Source organism: Biomphalaria glabrata, chromosome 7 (assembly GCF_947242115.1).
Source record: "Biomphalaria glabrata chromosome 7, xgBioGlab47.1, whole genome shotgun sequence".
NCBI lineage: Eukaryota > Metazoa > Mollusca > Gastropoda > Planorbidae > Biomphalaria > Biomphalaria glabrata.
In genome coordinates this window covers 19,710,772-19,734,332 of record NC_074717.1, presented here as the reverse complement: position 1 = coordinate 19,734,332, position 23,561 = coordinate 19,710,772, and the positions used below count along the sequence as shown (strand labels likewise).

The 23,561-nt window shown below is 33.3% G+C and overlaps 2 protein-coding genes across 6 annotated transcripts in view; one reads left to right on the top strand and one right to left on the bottom strand.

The window, feature by feature from the left end:
* The window catches only part of LOC106061013 (bifunctional polynucleotide phosphatase/kinase-like), a 27,575-nt gene extending 16,190 nt beyond the window's left edge, over positions 1-11,385 (bottom strand). The window contains exons 1-5 of one of the 2 annotated variants that reach the window (XM_013219058.2): positions 10,799-10,817; positions 8,490-8,562; positions 2,572-2,758; positions 1,564-1,704; positions 673-1,223 (exon numbers count right to left, since the gene is read on the bottom strand). In XM_013219058.2, coding sequence (XP_013074512.2) covers positions 673-1,223; positions 1,564-1,704; positions 2,572-2,704 — 825 coding nt within the window. In that variant the 5' untranslated portion in view covers positions 2,705-2,758; positions 8,490-8,562; positions 10,799-10,817. Of the gene's footprint in view, positions 1-672; positions 1,224-1,563; positions 1,705-2,571; positions 2,759-8,489; positions 8,563-10,798; positions 10,818-11,192 lie in introns of those variants that run through there. The other variant, XM_056035109.1, reaches the window with a different exon arrangement.
* The window catches only part of LOC106069551 (uncharacterized), a 24,068-nt gene extending 507 nt beyond the window's left edge, over positions 1-23,561 (top strand). Inside the window, exons 1-9 of one of the 4 annotated variants that reach the window (XM_056035111.1) lie at positions 11,091-11,194; positions 14,375-14,448; positions 15,288-15,421; positions 16,175-16,282; positions 16,928-16,973; positions 19,550-19,658; positions 20,641-20,746; positions 21,166-21,317; positions 22,397-23,561. In XM_056035111.1, coding sequence (XP_055891086.1) covers positions 14,383-14,448; positions 15,288-15,421; positions 16,175-16,282; positions 16,928-16,973; positions 19,550-19,658; positions 20,641-20,746; positions 21,166-21,317; positions 22,397-22,503 — 828 coding nt within the window. In that variant the 5' untranslated portion in view covers positions 11,091-11,194; positions 14,375-14,382 and the 3' untranslated portion in view covers positions 22,504-23,561. Of the gene's footprint in view, positions 1-11,090; positions 11,195-11,396; positions 11,528-11,928; positions 11,948-14,374; positions 14,449-15,287; positions 15,422-16,174; positions 16,283-16,927; positions 16,974-19,549; positions 19,659-20,640; positions 20,747-21,165; positions 21,318-22,396 lie in introns of those variants that run through there. The other 3 variants (XM_056035110.1, XM_056035113.1, XM_056035112.1) reach the window with 3 other exon arrangements.

Below are 23,561 nucleotides of genomic sequence, written 5' to 3'. Positions count from 1 at the left end.
CCAAGCCTCCTCAAGCCAATACACTAACCACAGTGCCATGAAAACAGAAGGTTTTATAGTTATCTAAAATTAAATTATAACTTTTATATAGCGCTACTTTCATGCAAAAAAAAAAAAAAAAAAATCTAATTATTTCACCCATAGTCTAGGTTTCAGAGGAAAACTTCAATGAAATAAAACATCCTGCACTTAGAACAATGAAAAAAAATGTTTAAGATATTCCCTTCCTTTTTTCCATCTACAAATGAAAGCAATAAAATAAGTTTGTGCTAATGTGAAAAATCTTATACCAAAATGGTTAATTAGGGGTAAAAATCTTAAAGAACGTTGACTATAATAACGCTAGCAGGTGTGGGATTAAGAATAACCCAATAACCTCAAAGTGTGTACCACACAGCCATTACCACACAATGTACAACACTAGACATCTGAGAGCCATCTTTCAGTCGTGAAGCAACTATGGATCATCTCACAATAATGAGATGAAAGCCCAGACTTTAGCTCTGGTGGGACAATAAAATTCCAGTAGACATAAAACTTTATATACATTTTAAATAAATATATATTATTCAGTTAATCTGACTTTTAAATATATGTTGGGCTGTCACATTTTATCATAACATCTAATTAAATCAAATGTTTTGACTTAAAAAAAAAATTTGGTAATCACACCTTGTTTCTAGCTTTAACTCCTTTGGAGGTCAGGACATACAGGTGTTCTTCTGTTGTCCACGAGTTTTCTTTAGCTACAAGTAGAGAGCTTGAGCTAACCATGGCAGTGGTTGTTAAGGATGGAGATGGCTTCAACTTTTTATCCTTTTCATTGTGGCTTGTTTTCTTTTCTGCCTGGATATTTTTTTTCAGCTGCTTAAGTTTTTCTTCGATGATTTTCAGTTGATGCTCGTCATCATCTCCATTGCTTGATTTTGAAACCTTCTCTTTGCTGTCCTTGACCCTTTTGCCATCTTCAGGTTTGGATGATTTTCCAGAAACATGACCACGGTCTTCTGTCTTTGTTTTTTTCTTTTCTGGCATGTCACTGCTTTCAGCAAGACTTCTTTTGGATGGTTTGGACACATGATTTTTATCTTTTTCTCTAATGGACTCTTTGCTGGTTTCTTTTTTGCTTGAAGATTCTTTAATATGACTTGTTTTATATTGTTCAGGTGACTTAGGGCTAGTCCTATGTATGTCCTCAAATACTACTCTGTGAGGAAAATGACCTGAAAATTTTTAAAAATTAAATTTAAAATTACATTAGAAAGTTGGATTATATTCTATAATTTAATCGCCAAGGGAACAAAATGGTTCTTGAGTGTGTTTTTTATGTTTAAATAATTTTTAGCTCTCTTATAAATGTTTATCTGAAAGTCGGGTTTGATTGTTGCTAAATATCTTATTAACAGCAAAAAAAAATAACATAAACTGGTAGATAAATTATGAGTCAAAGCAAAATTGTATGAGAATGCACAAAAAAATTAAGCAACATTTAGGGATCTGAAAATGAACCTTAAAAAAATAGTTTACATATTGAAGAAAATTAAGAAAAAAAAACCCTGTTACCTGAAAGAATAAACAATGTTGAGTCAGGGGTCATAACGACTTCAGTATTGTGACCAATATCATTGCCATCTACTGCAGATGTATTAGCACCCAGCTGCTTCACTTGCACTCTCTGGTTCTTCCAATCAGCAATCAATAGAACTGTTATAGGAAACATAAAATCCAACATACAAAACACAAAAATACCCATTTGATACAAATTTTCCCAGTAAGATAGTGTTTGAAAACAAAAAGCATTAACATCTTTAAAACAATCTTTTAATTGAAACTTCTGAGGAAAACAACAAAATAAAACATTAAGGGTAAAGAATAAAGAAAAGGGATGCTATTCCACTTCCTGCAATATTAAACAGTAGTCTCCCCTTTCCCCAAGGCTAAAATCTTTTTAATCCATTCTGTTAAAATATGAAATCACTGCAGGAAGGTCAATTTTCTAGTATGTCACAAACATGCCCATGTAAAGTGAATGTATTTGTTGTACATGTCAGTGTTAGCTCCTTGGCTATACAACCTCTTGAGCAGGCGCTTTGTCAATGATCACTTGTGGTGTATTTACAAACATCTTACAATATTTCAATTACATTAGGTTTAAACAGCGCTGCAGCATTGCATGTCAAACAGCTTTTTTATTTCCATTTAATCCCTCACGGGAAATTTAATTTGAATAGGAAATACTTCATCAACCATAGCACTTCACTCCCATAGAAATGTCAACTTCAGTAGGTTAGCAGATGACAAACTGTCCATGTAGTTTTTGTTTGTACATTTAAACACCAAATGACAAGTGTGGTGCTTTGACTAATAATCATAGCTGATGTCAATGTTTAAAGCTTTATATCTGTATCATATGTATGGTCATGGTTAAATCATAGCCATATCAAAAACTGAGTAAAGAACTTTATAAGAGAATATGTATAAAAAATATAAAAGACTCTGATTTTAGCATATAATACATAATATAGAGATTTTAAATTTGTTTTAATAATTATTAATGAAGCATGTGATAACCTTGATTTCTTGAGCACCTGGGATCAGTTATTTGTGTCTCAGGACTGCGACCAATGTTCACAGGTACTCCATCAGGTAAGTCGATAGGTGCATGCATTTTCTGCAGGCAAATGAGTTGACATGATCCAGGCATTCTTGAAGTTGGCAGCTGTTAATCTCAAGGCTTCTCTTGCATTATTAACTAGATCTATAGTGTAGACATAGTATTAATGCAAGAAAAGGCAACCTCTCTTTGTGTAATTTAAACTATACTAATATAAAATTTGGATCAAGTTAAAATTAAAAGAAGTAGATCTAGGCATATAACTTTTACAGAGTTTGCAAACTTATAACTATTATCTATAACTATAGATCTAGTGACTAGTAGTAGAAGTATCAGGACTAGATTCTAGTCCTGATACTACTACTACTAGATCTACTATAATGCTCTTAATCATACTAGACTTTTATATTTACTTATTTAGTTATTATACTACTTGAGCCTACAATTAGAATCATAATTAGATCTATAACATAATATATTATAATAACTAAACCGGATTCTAGAATTTAAGTTAAGAATTAATTTAGTTATTATTTTCTAACATACTAAACCGGATTCTAGAATTTAAGTTAAGAATTAATTTAGTTATTATTTTCTAACATTTTCTAACATTAAATAAAGCAATATAGATGTAGACCTAATTATAATATTATAATGGATTATAATCAAGATTTAAACTCTACTTCTAGATCTCTCTAATGACTATATATATATAAAATAATTTAAATCTAGATCTAGCTAGATACATTACTTTTAGAGATCTCACTTTACTATTCTGAACATCAGGAATAAAATTTGTGACCCTAACATTGAACTTATGTGTGTCACACTTAGGCCTTACTACTTGCCTAGAGAATTCACCCAGGTGTGTGTTGTTGTTGTGTACATACCACCGACGGCTGACACAGCGACTGCGTCGGAAATAATTTTTGATGTGCTTCACAATGTACAATCAAAACACCCGGACTCTGTTTGTATCGTAACTGGAGATTTCAACAACCTAAATATTGACAACACACTGTCAAACTATTGCCAGTATGTCTCCCTCCCCACAAGGCAGGGCAGAACGCTCGACAAATGCTACGTAAACATTAAGCAGGCTTACAAATGTAAAAGTTTGTTCCCACTTGGAGAATCTGACCATGTATTACTCCATCTTATACCAAATTACAAACCTACTCTTATAACTACAAAGAGAGTTATAAAAACGGTCAAGATGTGGTCTGAAGAGGCTGTAGAAAAACTACGAGGATGCATTGAGAAAACTAACTTGGAAATCTTTATTGAGAACTGTCCAGACATAAATGAACTAACAGAAACTGTTACCTCATATCTATCATTCTGCGATGAGTTAACAATTCCAACAAAAACAATACAAGTCTATGGAAACAATAAGCCCTGGATGACCAAAAAAATCAAACACCTTATTACTGACAAGAAAACAAAGTATAAGGCTAGCAACGAAGAGTTTATAAATGCTAAAAATAAACTGAGAAAAGCAATAATTGAAGGGAAAAAAACATACAAAGAAAAAAATTGAGAATTTCTTTGCCAAGAACAACTCAAAACAATGCTGGGAGGGATTAAAGAAAATAACGGGCTGCGCCTCAAAACGAGAACAAATTTTAGTGGCTGATGATGAGAAATTCGCCAACGAACTAAATTATTTTTATTCTCGTTTTGACAAAGAAGATTTTGTTGATCTACACAAAGAACTTTTCAACACTCTGTCCAAAGGAAAACAAGAGCCCTACATCAATTTTGTAACGGAGGATGAAGTGACCTTGTTATTTAAAAGAGTAGACATAACAAAAGCTTGTGGACCAGACAAAATTAGTGGCAAGCTGATCAAGCTATGTGCGGAGCAAATTTCTTCTATCTTCTGTCATATCTTTAACCAGTCATTGCAAACGTGCGTAATTCCAAACATCTGAAAAACTTCAGAAATCATACCAGTGCCTAAGAAACCAAAAATAGATTGCTTAAATGATTTCCGCCCAGTAGCACTAACACCTATTGTTATGAAATGTTTTGAAAAATATATCCTTAAACAACTTGCAAAAGTCAATAACAGCCTAGACCCTCACCAATTTGCATACAAAGCAGCTAGAGGAACTGAGGATGCCATTCTATTGCTTTTGGACCAGCTTTATAAGCATCTCGACATACCCAAAACATATGCACGAGTCCTCTTCATAGATTTCTCCTCGGCTTTCAATACTATACAGCCACATCTAATGATAAACAAACTGAGTAACTTAAATGTAAGCCCTTACTTGCAAGCATGGGTTCTAAACTATAGACGAGTATTACTATTATAGTATAGGATTAATTTTGTTTTGTGTGCAACTACCTAGTCAGGCTAGTCCTAATCTAGATTATAGTACTAGTACTATTAAATATTATATAACTCAACTGTTTATGATAGTTTATCGTAATACTAAATGATATAGAAGATAGATCTAGAATCTAGATATAATTATTATAATAAAAATAAGATAAGTAAGTCTCTATAATAAATAATAGATCAAGTATAAGTCCTACGCTAAGTAAGTCAGGTTAACTCAAGAACTGAAGAAGCAAGTGACTGTCTTGTCTAAAGTCTAAATCTTAAAATTATAGATCTATCATCTAGACCAGTGGTCTTCAACGGGGGCGATATTGCCCCCAAGGGGGCGTTTTCGAGATTTTGGGGGGCGCTACGAGCCAAAGGGGCGGTAGGGGGGCGCTGGGCACAATAGGGGGCGCTGGGGAAAGAAGAAACTAATGGTGCACTGAAACAAAACAAATAAAATCTTCAACATTAAAGCTGGCAAACTACATGTAGACAAGTTCTAGTTAGCTTGCTTCTAATTGAAGAACAGAAACAACGTTAGAAATGGAGTTCGGGAATCCCATTTTCTATTTTTAAATTTTAACTCTTTTGTTGTAACTGGAGTATAGTGTTCTTAGATCTTGCGCGCATAAACGTTTATGATTTAATAAACAAACTAGGTGATAGGCTATTTAGGTTAAAGTTTATTTTATCTACATATGCTAATATATTGATATGTAAATGTTAATTGAAAAAAAAAACTTTAAAGCAAACATTCAAATGGGAAAATTTTACTTTTTTTTTTTTTTTAAACAAAAATATTGCCAAAGTGTTGATACGAAAACTCACTAGTTTGTAATGAAATACTGCTAAGAGTTTTAGTTAATTGCCACAAGATAAAAATTATTCCATGTTCTACTTTGAATAACGGCATTTTCAGATGAGGTTATGTAACCAAGTCGGCTTCACGAACATATAGCAATTTCCAAAAATAATTTTAAAATATTGCTGAACAATTATAAAAGTCTACTATTAAAACAATATTAAAAACAACAAGGTTACAAAAGACAGTTTGTGTGGAAACACAAACTCAAAATCGGCCCCCGAAGTAAAATGTTTTACATAATTCGGATAATCCTTCAGAGTTGAAGATAGTTTACTTCCTAGTCCAAACCTCCCGCAGGACGACGGGGGATGGGAGCAGGCAGGGTTTGAACCTCCGATCGTCGATAAATCCAAACGACAGTCCAGCGCGCAAACCGCACGACCAGTGGTCTACCCAGGTAGGCTTCAATATTTTCAGAAAGAACATCCGAATGAAATTATATCAAAGACAAATGAGAGATAAGAATGGAGAAAGAAGGTTGACAGATCTTGTGTAGTGCCCCAACCGTCCCGCAGATCAAAGGATACGTGAAAGTGAATGTAAAGTTAGATGTGAACCTGGCCTAACTAGTTTGTGGTCTATAGGGCAGATGATGTAAAGTTCATCTGTTTTTGTGGCCTACGGTTAACGAGGGTGTCATTGAGCCAGCACAACGACCAACCGCCTTTGCTTTTCCCCAACTAATGTCAGGTACCCATTAGAGCTGGGTAGACTCAGAAGTTGAAAATCCCAGTCTTCACCAGGATTCGAACCTGTGACCCTCGGTTCGAACTAAATAAGTTAATTGTTTTGAAAAAGCTCAATCTCGTATTCGAATCCTCAAAAAAAAAAAAAAAAAAAAAAAAAAAATTCCGCTATTAGAAAAAATGTGCACAAAAATGATGTTTATAAGATTACTATTCGTCTTAAATTAGGTCTAACATATAATGCATACTAATTAGCTTTTTCTTATAAAAAAAACTGCTTGCATAATTGATTTTAAAAATTAGAATTTTCGCTTTCAGGGAAAAAAAAAAGTAGCCGTTGCATCAGAACTTTGAATGGTCTAAAATATTGTGAGGTCGGATTTTCAATATCTCTTCTAGTTTACGAGATCTAAACGGGACGGACGGACAGACATTTCGCACAAAACTAATAGCGTCTTTTCCCCTTTCGGGGGCCGCTAAAAAACAGCAAAACAGGATTTGTTTTAGTGGCCTCTTAGAAAAATGCATAGCTTTATTTTTTAAATCTTATGATATTGTTTGAAAATTGATTAATACTAATTAAAAAAAAAACAAAAAAACATATGTTACACAAAAGACTTTTTTCTGTTAGTGATGAAATATTATTTCAAAATTGTCTAGTTATGTAGTTTATGACGACATAAATATAGGGAACCATCAGTGGTTGTACAGTGGCTTCATAAGTAATGTAGAATAAAGAACAGATCTATTCACTATTCACCTTGTGAGTTATGATGCACAGGCAACATCTAAATAAATGTTTAGCCCGCAATTTCATTTCTATAGGAACCTAATTATAAAAATCGTAAATAAAATACAAAAATAATATAAAAATTGATTTTGTAGTGAATTCAGCAATAATAATGTTTATATTAAAAATAAAAATAAATTTACAATTAAACCTGAAACCAGTAGGCCCTAATATTCCAAAATTCTTAGGATTTGAAAGAAATTCATGACAATCAGATTAATTTTTGTGTGTAGTCACTGCAAATTATTTGACATAATTTTTGTATAATGATAATATTTCCAATGCCTTCGATTCCGAAGATTACGGCTGAGTGCAGTGTTTCACATAACTACGCAAACCTAGTTGCAACCTGCATATTTTCCCGAATTTTGTGTAGACATAGCCGTTGTCTGCTGGCGATCTATTTAAGTTTTCTTTCCGTATTTAGCGCCTGTCTTCAATAATGGCTTTTCTTTGAGTCTCAAATGTTTGTCCCGCAGCTTTTATGAGAGCTCTTCAACTGTCTCTCTCAGAGGCCATCTGCTGCCAGTGAATGCTGCCAGTTACTTTCCTCCATGCCAGTGAGGGCGATATGGCGCCTGAGTGGATCTTTATAGCGCTTACGGGGGGAGGGGAAGGGCACCTCTGCAACTCCGTCCTACTCTAAGCTCGCGAAAGAAGATCGCCTCTGGCATGCGGTCGTCTCCCATGCGCGATAATTGTTATATTGTCAGCATAAAATTAATAAATAAATGACATTTTTTTCAAATTTGCCTTCTCACGCTTCTTTATAAGTGTTTTTCTTACAGGGGGGGCGCTGGCGGATTTATTAAAACAAAAAAATTCGAAAAGGGGGCGGTAAGCCAAAAAAGGTTGAAGACCACTGATCTAGACTATCCGTCTCTCTAGTAACTACTAAACTAGAGTTACTAGATGAGATCTATCATTCTATGTCTAGTTAAGTCTAGTTACTAGATCTAGACTGTCTAGAGTCTCTAGATCTAGTTAAATCTAGTAGTAGTTAGATCTAGATCTAGTAGTTACAGTAGTAGAAATCTAGATCTAGTAAAATTCTAGTAGATCAATCTATCATTATGATGATTATGACTATGATGATTATCATTAAAATTATCTAGTTAAATTATTAAATAAAGAAAGAGACAACTGCTTTAAAGATTTAACATAAAATTTGTTTTAAGTCAAACGATGAACGTTAATACTCTAGATCTGTCTCTTAATTCAGTAGTTGTTGAAAAACTTTAATTTCAACATTTTTTTTTTACGATCTGGTGTCTTATCTTATCTTATATAATACAGACGTTACTTCAAAAAAGAAGATGATTACGTCCTACGCGTCATGCATTTAGTCATGCATATTAACCAATGACTTAAATTCTGCCAAGTCACTGGTTTTCCTGGCTAGCTCAGGCAACCCATTCCATGCTCTAATAGCACTAGGGAAGAAGGAGTATTTGTACAAATTTGTCCTAGCATATGGGACGAGGAATGTGCCTTTATCTTTGTGTCTTTCAGAGTATTTTATTAAATTTTGTTTTTGTATTTGAAGATTATGGTTCAGTGTTTTATGTATGATTGCTACTTTACTTTTGAGCCTTCTGTCCTGAAGGCTTTCTAAATTTAGTGATTTTACTAAAGGTGTTACTCTAGTCAAATGTGAATATTCGTTTGTTATGAATCTCACTGCTCTATTTTGTGTCTGTTCCAGTTTCTTAATGTTTTCTTGAGTTGAGGGGTCCCAAACGGAGGATGCATATTCTATTATTGGCCTAACCAAGGTTAAGTAACATTTTAGTTTTATGTTCTTATTTGATTTATAGAAATTTCTTTTAATAAATCCTAATGCTTTGTTTGATTTTTTTGTAGTTTCATCAATATGTGGATTCCATGATAGTTTTTCATTTATTATAACACCTAGGTATTTTGCGTTTTTAGTCTGTGATACTGGTTTGCCATGAATAAGATAAGTGGAATTAATTTGTTTTAGTTTTTTTGTTACTCTTAACAACTGACATTTTTCTGGGTGGAAAGACATGCTCCAATTTGATTCCCATTTCTGTAATTCATCTAATTCTCTTTGTAAAATATCTGTGTCTTGTGTTGTTTTTATTGTTCTATATATTATGCAATCGTCTGCAAATAATCTGACTTTTGTTCCTGAACTAATGCAATTTGGTAAATCATTTATGTAAATTAAAAATAGTAGTGGACCCAAGACTGTACCTTGAGGTACACCTGAGTTTACTGTTATCGGTGTTGATTTAGAGCCATTTATTATTACAGTTTGTTCTCTCCCTATCAGAAAGTCTTTAATCCACTGATGCAGTGGACCATTAATGCCGAAATATTTTAATTTTTTAAGCAAACTATGGTGGTGAACTTTGTCAAAAGCCTTAGAAAAATCTAGTAAGATAGCATCTATTTGTTCACTATTATCTAAACCTTTTGAAAAATCATCAATTAGTCCTATTAGTTGTGTTTCACATGATCTATATTTCCTAAAGCCATGTTGGTATGGTGTGAGGACATTATGTTTGTCTAAGTGGTTTATGATGTTGCTACATATTATGTGTTCTAGGATTTTACATGTGATGCTGGTAAGTGATACTGGTCTGTAGTTCCCTGGGTCAGATTTTTCTCCTTTTTTAAATAGGGGGGTGACATTAGCTTCTTTCCAGTCCTTTGGTACTCTGCCCTGGTTAAGTGAAGCCTGAAAGAGTATTTTGAACACTGGGGCTAGCTCATTACTTAGTTCTTTGAGTAATCTAGCTGGAATACCATCAGGTCCAGAAGCTTTATTTGGTTTGGTGTTGGCTAATAGTTTTTGAATTCCATTTTCTTGTACTACTATATCTTCTATGTTGTCTACTTGGTTCAAATTCAGTAATATGTCTTTGTCTCCTGGGGCTGAGAATGCTGATGCAAAGTATTTGTTTAGAATGTTTGCTTTAGTTTCGTTATCATTATGTATTATGTTATGTTCATCTTTTAATGGCGCTACGCCTGTTGTTTCCATTTTCTTAGACTTAATGTATGACCATAGGTTTTTGTTGTTATCTTTAGATATTACATTGTTTATGTATTCACTCTGCAGCTGTCTGCTTACTTTTTGGGTTAAGTGTTTAATTTTTATATACTTTTTGTAAACTCTTTCTGCATTAGTTTCTTTAAATTTTCTATAGAGGTTTTCCTTCTGTTTACAAAGCTTCTTTAGTCTATTATTAAACCAGCATTTATTTATTTTGTTTGATGTGTATTTAGTTGGTATATGATTTTCTATTATGCTTTTAAGATGGTTTTTAATGAAATTCCAGAGGTCATCGACTGGTTGGTTAATGTCTTTTTCTAATAAGAATGTTTGTTGAAAGTTTAGTGCAGCTTGGTGTAGTTGTGTTAGGTTACATTTATTCCAGAGTAAGATTTTTCTTTTGGGTTTTGTATTGGCTACTGCTTTTATCTGACTGTGTATTTTTATGATCTCATGGTCTGATAGACCAGGGATAAGTGGTGTGTCACTTGAATCAAAATAAAACCGAAAATGTGTAAATTTAAATCTCCATTGTTTTGGTTTTTTGAAAGTTAGGTACCCAGCAGTCTCAGCAGTAGACGAAATATTTGAAATCGATTTCTAGACTTTTAAAATGTCTAGATTCTAGATCAAGTCTAGATAGATCTACTATAAGTCATAGATCTAGATCTAATAATAATAATAAATTATAAGTCACACACACAATAGATAAGATATGAATTGAAATTAATTATAAATTATTTAAAGTCCATGCCATAGGATGTCAGGGCACTTCTGACAAACTTCTGACAAACTTGTATATAATCTCAATAAATTTTGAACCAATAATTAATAATGCTAGCATCATAAACTAGTATACTAGACTAGTCACACACACAGGTAATTTATGTTATAGTTTAAGTGCCAATGTAGTGGTCATCTATCCTCTCTGGTTCCGTTGTTGTTATCTCTAGATATAGATCTAGGTTATATCTAGTTATAATTTATTTTAGATCTACATATCCACGTTTAGACAAATGTTGACATATTCGAGCTCTAAATTTATAGAAGATAGATCTAATCGATAGTCTTATTTTGTTATCGATCCGCGACCAAGGGAGATAACTACAAAAATGAGTTCATTATAGATCCTATATATAATATAAATACACATCTTTTATATATCTAGATTCTAAATAAATTAAATCCGAGTTCTTAAATTTCACTGTACCGGTTTGCAAAAAAAAAAAAAAAAAGTAGAATCTTAGACCCTTTTAAGTCCTAACTCTAATCTAGATATTCTTGACGTCTTAAAATTATTATCCGAATCTCAATAATTCAATAATAATCTTGATAATCTATTATCTCTACGATACTTTACGTTTGATAACTTGAATGACTTGATAGCCTAGCCCTAGCTTTTTAAGTTTTTACCCAATTTAGAAGTTCGATGCAATTAGTTCAATTACTTAGATTTAGATAGATTCTAGATCTAAATTTAAAATTACTTTAATTAGTTTAATTAATAGTCTACATCATATTAATTATCATACTCGTTCACTAGATCTATCAGTCAAGTAATCTTAGTATCACTAGATACTAATATTACTATGACTATGAGTAAAGTATCACTATGAGTATGACTCCATGAGGGTGAGAATATGATAAATTTACTTATACTTATCTAGATTATTCTAGATCTAGTCTCTAGACTGTTTCAAGTTTCAGCGTTTGTCACTTTGTATTGACATATAATTATAATATATAGGCTACTACAGGCCCATCTCACTCACATCTTGTGTGGGAAAGATGGCTGAAAAAATGGTAAATGAGCGTCTGGTTTGGTACCTTGAGAGTGCCCGTCTTATAGCTCCAGAACAGGCTGGTTTCAGGGCTGAAATGTCCGCTATAGACCAAGTCAACATCTTTGTGCAGAGCGTAGCAGATGGATTCCAAAGGACCGAAAGCACATACGCAGTCTTCATTGACTTAAAACAGGCATATGATAAAGTATGGCGGCCTGGTTTGCTTCATAAGATAAGAGCCGTGGGGCATCCACGAAGTGGGGAGCCCGAGCAGACATGCTCCGATCCCTGTATTTAGGAGCAGTCCGATCACAGATAGACTACAGCCTACCTGTGCAAATTTATGGCTCTAGGACTGCTCTTGAACAACTTGATAAAATACAGTCCCAAGCACTAAGATTTGTCTGTGGAACCTTTAGGACAAGTCCAGTAAATGCGGCTGAAATAATGGTTAATATAGGTCCACTAAACCTTAGGAGGGAAAGGTCAGTACTGACCTGCTATGAGCGGTATAAAAGGCTGGATGAATACCTCCCAGCTAGAAAACTAGTGGATGGTTGAAGATGCAAAAGACGTATCCAGATGCAGTCTTTTATGCATCATGCCACTAGACTATCTGATGAAGCTGGCCTCTCCACCAACCGACAAAACATTCAACGCTTTCATCCCCTTCCCCCTTGGTGTCGCCCAACGATCCCAGACATACGCTTGAAATTAGTAGACCCTAATGCCACTAAGCAAAGCCTTTCATGTAATGACCTTCAAATCCTAGCTCTGGAGATCATTAATACCTTCAAGCCCAGTGCTATTTTTGCTTACACTGATGGGTCGGCATCAATAGATTCTGGATGAGCAGGCTATGGAGCCTACATCGACTTTCTTGGCTCTTACACAGTCAAAATCTTTGGACCATGTGGTAGTGTTTGCAGTTTTGATGCGGAGACCATGGCAGTCTGTGAAGCCTTAAAAGTCATTGACTCTCAACTCGGCGAGGGACATTTGAGGGCAACACAGATTGTTGTGGTCGCTGACTCAAAATCTGTACTACAGGCTTTGCAAAGCCCCGGACCATGGCCCCCCAATATCAACACTGTCATCATGGCTTCACATAACATTAAGCAACGCTATGGCACCCCTGTAATTATGCAGTGGGTACCGAGTCACATAGGTGTGACTGGCAACACATTTGCAGACTCTTTGGCCCACCAGGGAGGGCAAATTCCACCCACTGATGAGGCTGTAAGCTTTCATCAAGCCCTGGCTATAATACAAAAAACAGAAATGGAAAAGTGGTTTGAGTGCTGGGACAAGTCCCAAAAAGCCAGTTGAGTCTGGGAGCGCATGAGGCACCCTGACTGCACTTCCCTGTGGTGGAGGCTGTCCAGGCCTGAGCAAGCTATTATAGCACAGTGCAGGACAGGCCACTGTCCTGTTGGCTCATATTTCTCGCGGCTATGGCCAAATTTTGATTCACTGTGCCCGTACTGCGGGGAAGAAGAGGAAACCGTGCCACATATTCTGTTTGACTGCCCCAGACTTGCTGATCTCCGTCTCGACAGGTCTGGGAAACCCAAATTCTCGACCTGTATGGCAACATTTATGCACTACTCAAGACAGCAGGGTTTCTGTCCAGGGCTTTTGCAAGAGAGGATTTGAGCCTCTCAAGCCCTCACTCTAATGGAGTTTGATGATGATGATGACTAGAGGATAGACTTATCATAGAAGACATAGTCATAGATATAGACTCGAGACTGATATTGTGATAGACGTCCATATGCTATAGATCTAGACTCTAGATCTATAGACTCATCATAGAGGACATAGATCGAGACTCAAGACTGATATTGTGATAGACATCTATAGTCTTATAGTTATAGATAGATCTAGTAGATGGATCTAGATCTAGACTACTGTCCAGGTTTCGAATCTCAGTGAAGACTGGGTTTTTGAATTTCGGAATTTTAAGGGCGCCCCTGATTCCACCCAACTCTAATGGTTACCTCACTTTAGTTTGGGAAAAAAATAAAGGTGAATGTTCGTTGTGCTGGCCACATGATACCCTTATTAACAGTGTGCCACAGAAACAGATGACCTCAAAATCATCTGCCCTATAGAATGCAAGTTCTGAAAGGGAAACTTTCTTTACTTTTAACTTGAGCATATAGTTGACAGATTTACCACTCAGCCATCACATTACACTTTACATTTTTTCCCTAGCATGAATAAATTCATGAAATTGTTGCAGTAATTTTATTTTATTTTTTTTAAAATACAGATTTAGTTATGGCAGGAATTGATCTTGAGGTTATCTATGGAACTGCCTTAGAGTTGGCTGCAAAAGCAGGAGAGGTTTGTAATTCTATAATAAAATTTCATCATTGTCAGATTAGACTGCAGTTGATGCAAATATATTAATATTATTGGAAATAAAAATGTTTTGTTACCAAAAACTAAGCATGATTAACCCTTAAAGTGCTGAGATTTAGTACAAGAGTGCATACAAAATGGAATAACAATTCTAGTGTTTAGAGGCTAAACTAGCACACGCATCTAAAGGGTAAAGGGATGGGGGGGGGGGTGTAGAAATGGAATGAGTACTACAATAGCTGACATGCTCTTGCAGCTTTGTCTATGACAAAAAACTTGAGTCGTCATTAATTAAATTTTACAAAACTTAAATAATCAAAATATATTTAGATCTAACATTATTATATCATAGGAAAGGAATATAGCAAAATTACCATCTTTGACAGAATGGTTAATAATATTCCTTTAAATTAATTATTTTTGCAAAGTTTCGACATTCAACTGTTTTTGTATCCATCAGCAAATAAGGGTAACAAGAAACCAGAAGAATCAATAACAAATCTCAGTCTGATTTTAGATCTGTTGGATTCACTGTAAAGCTAATCTGTCTTTTTTTTGTCACTTAGTGTGTTTGTTGGCTAGCCTAACAAAAACATTTGAGTTTATTCAACATTGTTAAGTACTTATTGGATCTGGATACAAGTGTCAATCAAAAGTCATACTTACAACCATCATCCCCATTACAAGTACCGAAACTTGGATGTTTGATTTAGAATCCAAACTTTCTGACCCTCAATTACCCTGTCCCACTTGTCTCTGTTTATTGGTTGCCATCATAAAAAAGAGCTGTTTAATGCTATGCGTTGTATTTCAACTGTCAGATGATAAGAGATGCATTCTGGAAAGAAAAATCAGTGGACACAAAGATGAGTGCAGCAGACCTAGTGACAGAAACAGACCAGGCAGTGGAGTCTACAGTCAAAGCTATCATCAGTGCTAAATATCCTAACCACAAGTAAGCCAACTGTATGTATAGTGTTGTGTCTATATGTATTTATTTTGAACTAGAGGCTTGTCTTTTTCAGTTGATTTTTGTATAAATTTAAACTTATTGATAAAAAAAAAGACACTGTATATAAAATTGCCACGGAATAAAAATGTTGCTTCAATACAACCTCTAAAAGCTTCTACATTGTATCACACCATTGCAGCTCATTTAGGCAACTTAAGGTATGCATGTCATTATCAGTAAACATTTTATAAGACATGCCAAAAACCCATTGGTACAGCATACTTTATATTCTATTGTTTAGCTATTTTCACTTTGGTACAATAGAGTCAAAATGCTGCTGATTTATGGTTTAAGAAATAAATATCATGGTACTCAAACATTTAATTTAGTAGAAATTTAATGCTAGATTTTGTTAGCATTTTCTTGTTAACTCTATATTTACGTATCATGATTTGGTGGTTTTGGAGCTTTGACAGTTCATGTGTGCCTAAGACTAATACCAATTCAACTAAAATTCCTTTTTCAAACATTGAACTAAAAAATGACTATTGTCTCAAATGAAAACTTAATTTTATTGAAATACAAATACATCTTAGTAGTATAATATTGATGAAATGAAAATTTAATTTTATCCAACTACAAAAGATGTATTAGTAGTACAATATTGAAAATTGGATTTATTGTGAGGTTTTCCAGTGTTGAGACTAGTCATACTATATGATTATATAATAGCTTTTTGTTGTCTGTTTTAAAAAGATTTATTGGAGAAGAGACAACAGCAGCAGCAGGTAATCACTGTGTCTGGACAGATGAACCAACTTGGATCATTGACCCCATTGATGGAACTACCAACTTTGTACACAGGTAACTTTAAAACAAAAGTCATTGCTGTTAAGAACTAAAAAAACAACAGTTTGGCAGCTTTATTTGAAAAAAAAATGATCTAGATGAACTAGGTACGAAGTCTGTTTTCTAAAAGTTTAAGGTAGAGGCCACTGTGCACTATGGCATGGCAAGTAAGTTTACAACCCATTAATTTAATTCAAATGTTGAAGACTACCAGGCCACTGGACACATAAAATTGTAATATTTTGTTACTATTACAAGGTTATAGGATTTGTTGGAGTGTTAGGCTGAGAAATATATATTTTTGAAGGAACCATTGCTTTGAGATTGTTTCTTCAGTGTCCAGTCATCTTTATGTGACATCTTGAAGGTGGCTAATCATCATTCTGAGTCCCTACTAATTTCTTGGCTTTCTTTTAGATTAAAAAATATATATTTTTAAATAATATATTAATTATTTTTTTTAGTTCAGATAAACAGTATTAAACATCACCTATAAAATATTTAAGTAAAGATATATATTGTAGTACACATTTTTTTTTATATGCACCAACCTTCAAATAAAGATGAATCTTATAAAGCTGTTGAAGCGAATGTAGTTTTACTGTTACATTAGAAGCTGGTAATTTCAAAATAAATTTAAATGTATATTTCTGCTTACAGCATTCCAGAAGTGACTTTCTCTTTGGGATTTACATTAAATAAGCAGGTATTAATTGATCACTATTTCACTGTCTGAATCTCTCTGCTCAGGTATCTTTCTTTGTAACACCCTTTGATGCAACATTTTTACAAAGCTTTTAACAACTCACTCCTATTAACAAAACATGAATCAATTATAAAAATAATTAATAAATTAATTAGGGGTAATTAATTAATTTTCTTTGATACAGAAAAAGGGGAATACATTTTTCAGTATTGAAATATATAGCTGCAGTTCTTTACCTATTATAAGCCTTTTTTTTATTTTTTGCTTGTTTCTTTTCCTATTTTATCAGTAGTGTTTGGAATCATTTCAAAATTATTTGTATTTTATTTGTTTTTTTTTAAATTTCTTACATTGTACCATTGCCCAAATTTTAAAGTAAAATCCTAGCCACACCTGGCCACATTTGAATTGTTGGGTGGTTCACTTAGTCATTAATGCAAGGTTGTTATAATCCTTTTAAAACTAATCTACCATGGTTCAAAACCTTGTTGCCAGAAGGTCCTGTACCTGTCAATACCAACCATATGGTTTGGTCTGGTATCTGTATTTATTAGGGGATGTCATGGCATAATGGTTCCCGGTCACTTCATCCCCGGTCATTTCATCCCCGGTCACTTCATCCCCGATCACTTCATCCCCGGTCATTTCATCCCCTGGTCACTTCATCCCCCGGCCATTTCATCCCCTGGTCACTTCATCCCCGGTCATTTCATCCCCTGATATTTTCATCATCTGATCATTTTTATCTAGCAAATTGTAATTTTAAAAATCATGAAATGAGTAATATTTAATGTATTCATTTTTATTTAAATGACAAAATTGTAACACGTTAATGTTTAAAAGGAATTAAAGCAAAACTTATACATGCGACATGATATCACGAGGATGGGTGAACTTCGCCTTTATTAGAAAAAAATAAAAACTTATTTCAAGGCTAAAAAAGACACGCCCATTTTCAAGAAAGAGCGATTGAAAAATAAAATAAAGTGAAACATGGTCGTACTTCCACCACACCTTGGCCTCTGATGATAAGTTATCAGCGGCACAGTCATAATTATTGTTATCGCACTTCTATCTCTCAAAAGATTTCCACTACTTGCACCACACCTTGGCCTTTGATGATAAGTTATCAGCGGCATGATCATTATTATTCTAATCGCACTTCTATCTCTCAAATTATTTTTTACTACTTCCACCAAACCTTGGCCTTCGATCGGGAAAATATTATGATATTACAACCCCCACATCCAATAGAAGCGCTATAGCTAAGTACACACCCAGATTTACAATATAATATAAGATTTCTCATTAAGAAAACAAAGTGGAACAGGAAACACTATAAACGCATTAGTAACAAAATGTCAAAAAGCATTTTACATAATCATATTTATATATAAAATATTTAATTGGGGATGAAATGACCGGGGGATGAAGTGACCAGGGGATGAAGTGACCAGGGGATGAAATGACCGGGGATGAAGTGACCGGTCACCGGCATAATATATGTTGGTTGGCATATCTGAAAGACTCAGTGGATATAAGTTTACCAGTGTACTTCAACTCCTTTGTTTTAAATATGAATAATAAATATTATATTGTATTCAATGGCTCTAAGTGATACATCTATATCACTTCAGGATGCCATTATTAATTTTTAGTTTACACGAGAATAAGCCATTCATTAATGTTTTTATATTAGGAACATAGACTTCTTCTACGTCTGTTCTATTTATGTGAATCTTTTTTATCATTGTTTTTATTTGAGAAAAAAGTCCTTGTAATTGTTACGATTGATAGTTTAATGTACACAAACTTGACATAAGAACATTTAAGATCATAACAACTTTAATCAGCCATCTTGGCTACCAGAGTAGTGTCCCCTATGCATGGGCACAACTCTTCCTACTCTATACAGTAACCATAAAAGGAAGGTAATATACAATATTATTTGGGTTACTGAAAGGGGCATAACATTCCATCAACAGTAATCATAACAAATTTCTGATAAGGATCAATAAAGCAGTCTTAGTCTTAACTGACAATATTATTTTTCTCATTCTTTCTTGTTACTTAGACATTAATAAAAATTTTATAGACATGGATACTATATATTTGTAAAGTATATTTCCATAAAGACTTTCTTAAATCATAATTTAGAAAATAAACATTAATTATAATCGTAATGTTTATAATATATTTTACTGCTTTATAGTGTTAAGCGCTTCTGCGGTGTCGGATGAAAACAAACCCAAATGGAGGTAACACTGAATACAGAAACCGATAACACCGACGAAAGGCTAAACAATCAATAGAGGTAGTCGATTTTGGTGTTGAACACTAAACACGTTTAATAATCATGAAGGGAACCGTTGAATGTCATCTACTTCTAGCCATTTATACAATGCTTCTTATTGCTACGTTCTTAAGAAAGTGTTGTTTATGTCGACTCCTATTTAGTTATTTTTTAAAAACTATCACATCATCGTTACTAAGTAAAAAACTTCCTCCTATTCCCAAACAAATAACTAATTCCTAATCGTGCCATAACAGTAGACACCTTATTGATCTATCCTTAGGTTGTTATTGGTGTAGTGTATGCTCCTATTAAAGATGAACTTTTTACTGCAAAGTTAAATCAAGGTGCTTTTCTAAATGGGAAGAAACTGACAGTGAATAAAACTAAAGGTTAGTAATTTATGTAATACAGTCTAACAACAGCTTGATCTGGATTGCAACATAAACTTAAATAAATATATTTATTATGTTTTTGTTTTTTGTTAACCACCCTGGACAAATTAATAATCTTGACCTGCTTACAGTTATATTGATTCTTCTGAAAAGTTTTTACTTTATGTTGTCAGTGGATCAAAGTCTTTCTTTACCCCTTTTACTATTTCCAAAGGTTACATGTAAAAATTGTCTTTTTTTTTGTCCTCTGCACAATGACCAACAACAACAAAAAAACTTAAAATATTGAGCAATGTTTTTAATTAAAAAAATACTCAATTTTTAAAGAAGGTCTTATGCACTGCAGTAGCAAAGCTTTCTTTAAAAAAAAAAAGCTATACACATTTGGTTTTCTCTAAAAAAAAAAGATTCATTACGATTCTTGATGAGTTTAATAAAAGCTGAGAGTATTACATTACAATATTACAACACTTAACACTATTGCAATAATATTTATTGAGCTAATATTTTCATTACTATGTACAATAAGGAAGTGTTTAACATGACATTCTTAGTTCTGCCCATTAATTCTTTCCTCTTTACCACTTCCATTGCCTCATAGCTTCTAGGTTTTTTTGTGTGTTTTTTTTTTATTAATCATGTTTTTTTATTTCCTTCTTTTGGATCTTTGGGTGCACTTACTAGTTCTAATCATATCATTTCTTGCCATTTCAAAATCAATTGTAAGTAATTAAAAAACAAATCTTGATATGCAAGGCTATGTGGTGTTTGTATTAAATTAACTAAAAAATAATAATATTCTTTGCTACAATTGTGTATCGAGAATGCTTTTGAAAGGACTGAAGATAGTTGATATGATTTTAAAAAGTTTTCTTTTAATTGAATGCATTTGTGCTTTTAATAAATTCTGTAATTAGGTCCTGTGTTTTAATGCTTTCTTCAGTATGTTTTACTTTCGCTTTTCTTTATTCTATATCAGACATATCCAAAGCTGTTGTGATCATGGAAGGAGGAAGCTCCAGAGATGTTGATATTGTAGATAAGAAAATTAAAAATATTCATGCAATGGTGACCAACTCTCACGGGTAAAGTACCATTTGTTAAGTTAATAATCTGTGTTTTTTATTCTTGACTTAACATTAGCTTGTCTTTCACTTTATTTGTGTTTTATGGCTTATCTTTCTGTTTATATGTGTTCCTACATCTTTCACTTTACACTTATTCATAATCTTATCTTTCTGTTTATATGTATTCCTACATCTTTCACTTTACACTTATTCATAATCTTATCTTTCTGTTTATATGTATTCCTACATCTTTCATTTTACATGTATTTTTAAATCTTGTCAGTTTACATGTGTTCCTAAATTTGCCTTTTAGTTTACATGTGGCTTCTAATCTAATCTTTCAGTTTACCTTCTGTTGTTTCTATCAAGTACATCTTATTTACAACAGCCCTTCTCTCTTTTACTTTACATTTTGATTTTCTCTTCTCTCTTTCTAGGGTGCGAGCATACGGTTCTGCAGCTTTGAACTTGTCCCATATTGCTGCTGGACGAGGTGATGCTTATGTTGAGTATGGTATTCATGTCTGGGATTTTATAGCTGGGGCATTGATTGCCAAAGAAGCAGGAGCCACAGTGTTGGACCCAACAGGTAACTCAAACTTTCCCACATTCTCTTAATATGATTTACATAAAGAATATTAAAAAGTCAACGAAATCAATATACAACTCTTTTTTTTCCTCTGATAACATTCCTATACCTAGCAATATGTCTCAAAACATTTACAGATTTATGTCAAATTATGAGCAAAAGCTGTCCTTTTTGATGGGATTTCAATAAACTTTACAATGAAATTGTTAGTCTAATTGTGTTTTAACATTGAAATGTTTGTTCAAATGTGAAAGGTCTAGTCAATGTCTAAGATAAACAAGAGAAATATTTAGCAAGTGAAGCATTTATCTCTTTTGTATTCTTATTTGTTTTGTTCACAATGATGCTGGTGGAGGTTATTCTTTGTCTTGAAAATGCATCACGTACAAGACATGAATAGGTTGGACCTACTTCAGCTTTGAATGTCCTTTTACCTTGCTTTTAGCTCTGAGCTGTGGGGCTAGAAATCTAACATTCATTTCACTCCTCCACACCAACTACATTGATCTTGAGTTGTTGTTTTTTTTCTCAAGTATCTATAGATTCTCTAGTTGCTAATTCTGCATTCTTTGAGGAAGTCTTAAATGTATATTTATACACGTTTTGTGTTCTGGGCCTATTCCATTGCATATATTCCTGTAGTATAGGAATTGGGGAAGTCATTGAGATATCATACATTGAGATCAGTCATGAGGACATGTCCTGCTCATCTTGGAACCATTTTGAATCTCAAAATATTGAATTATCCTGCTAATTCAACTTGAGCATATGCTAGTCAATGCTCGTTTAAATACTAAATTCTACATGTATACACTTTCTGATATTAATCAATGTTGACCAGGCGATAAATGAGGTTGTCTTTGAATTCTCCTGTTGATCAGTCTGTTCTTGTAATGTTAAATTTAAAAAAATAATTTTTAAAGAACATGTGAAACTTTATTGGAAATATTATTATAATTTCAAAACTAACTCTTCCCAGAGACCAATCATCATATTTATTAATATATTTTGTTAAAAAGTAACTTTGGAAGAAAGTGTTTGATACCAAACCAACTCATGAAACTTTATGTTGCTTCTAGGTTCAGAGTTGGACTATATGCATCGTCGTGTGCTTTGTGCTTGTACACCTGAATTAGCCAAACAGATTTCAGAAAAATTGATTCACCTAGATATGGGCTTTGATTAAAAATTTGATTCTACATATCAGTGCTGGTATTTATTAGAATTCCATTTCATTATAAAAAAAAAATCTCTGTTGGAGGATAAGTTTGTATCAACTTGTGTATCTCTCACATTGGTGTTCAACATTAGAATTAATTTTTGTGTATCTAGAGATGTATTTTTGTAACAGACAAATAAAATAACCTTACTGTAGAGTAATATTTCTTTTTATGGTTTACGTAAAGTTGAAATAAAAGTACATTTACAATGTAAAAGACATTAAAATAGCTGATACTAAGTATGCAGAACTTATCTCACGATAAGGATTTCAATTTGTTCTTTTGTCCAAAAACTTTTGCTCTCCATATTAGAAGGTTAATCCCCCCCCCCCCTCCCGCCCTTTTCAAAACAAAGTTATTATACACCAATATATATAATACTTATATTATTCTGTTTATGGTATTTTACATCTTGGGGGATGATCTTTTCCCTTAGCAACTTCATTTGACTATGGGACTAATTCTTGATACATATCTCTGTCACATGTTAGGCATTTGCAATCATGATCTTTAATGTAGATTAGACAAAAGGAATCCTGAAAAACAAAATGGTGTTGAAGGATTGAAACCTTTACTTGATGAGACGTGAGCACAGGCTAGTTCTTCACAGTCACAGATGTTGAGTTGGCATTATTTAAGGGAACTTCAGAAAGTATCTTTATATGTCACGTTGATACCCTTAAGAATTGTTGCCATTATGTAAAGCACATTTCTTTCTAAAGGAATAATTGTATCACCAGCACAATTTTGTTTTTAATAACTTGCTTTTAATTTTTAAATAAGACAAAAGAAATTTTTACCAATAGGCCTGGGGTTATTTATTTATTCATCTGACAACAATGTGTAAATGAGAATTATCTTGTTCTAATTTTAAAAAATGTTTATATTGTATTTTGTTGTTGTTATTTATTACATGTAAATATGTGTCTTCTTACGATATTATAAGAGATTATATGACTGAAACTGCTCTACATATTTTGTACCAGAAAAAAAAAAAGACATTTTATTAAAAGTTTTGAACTTA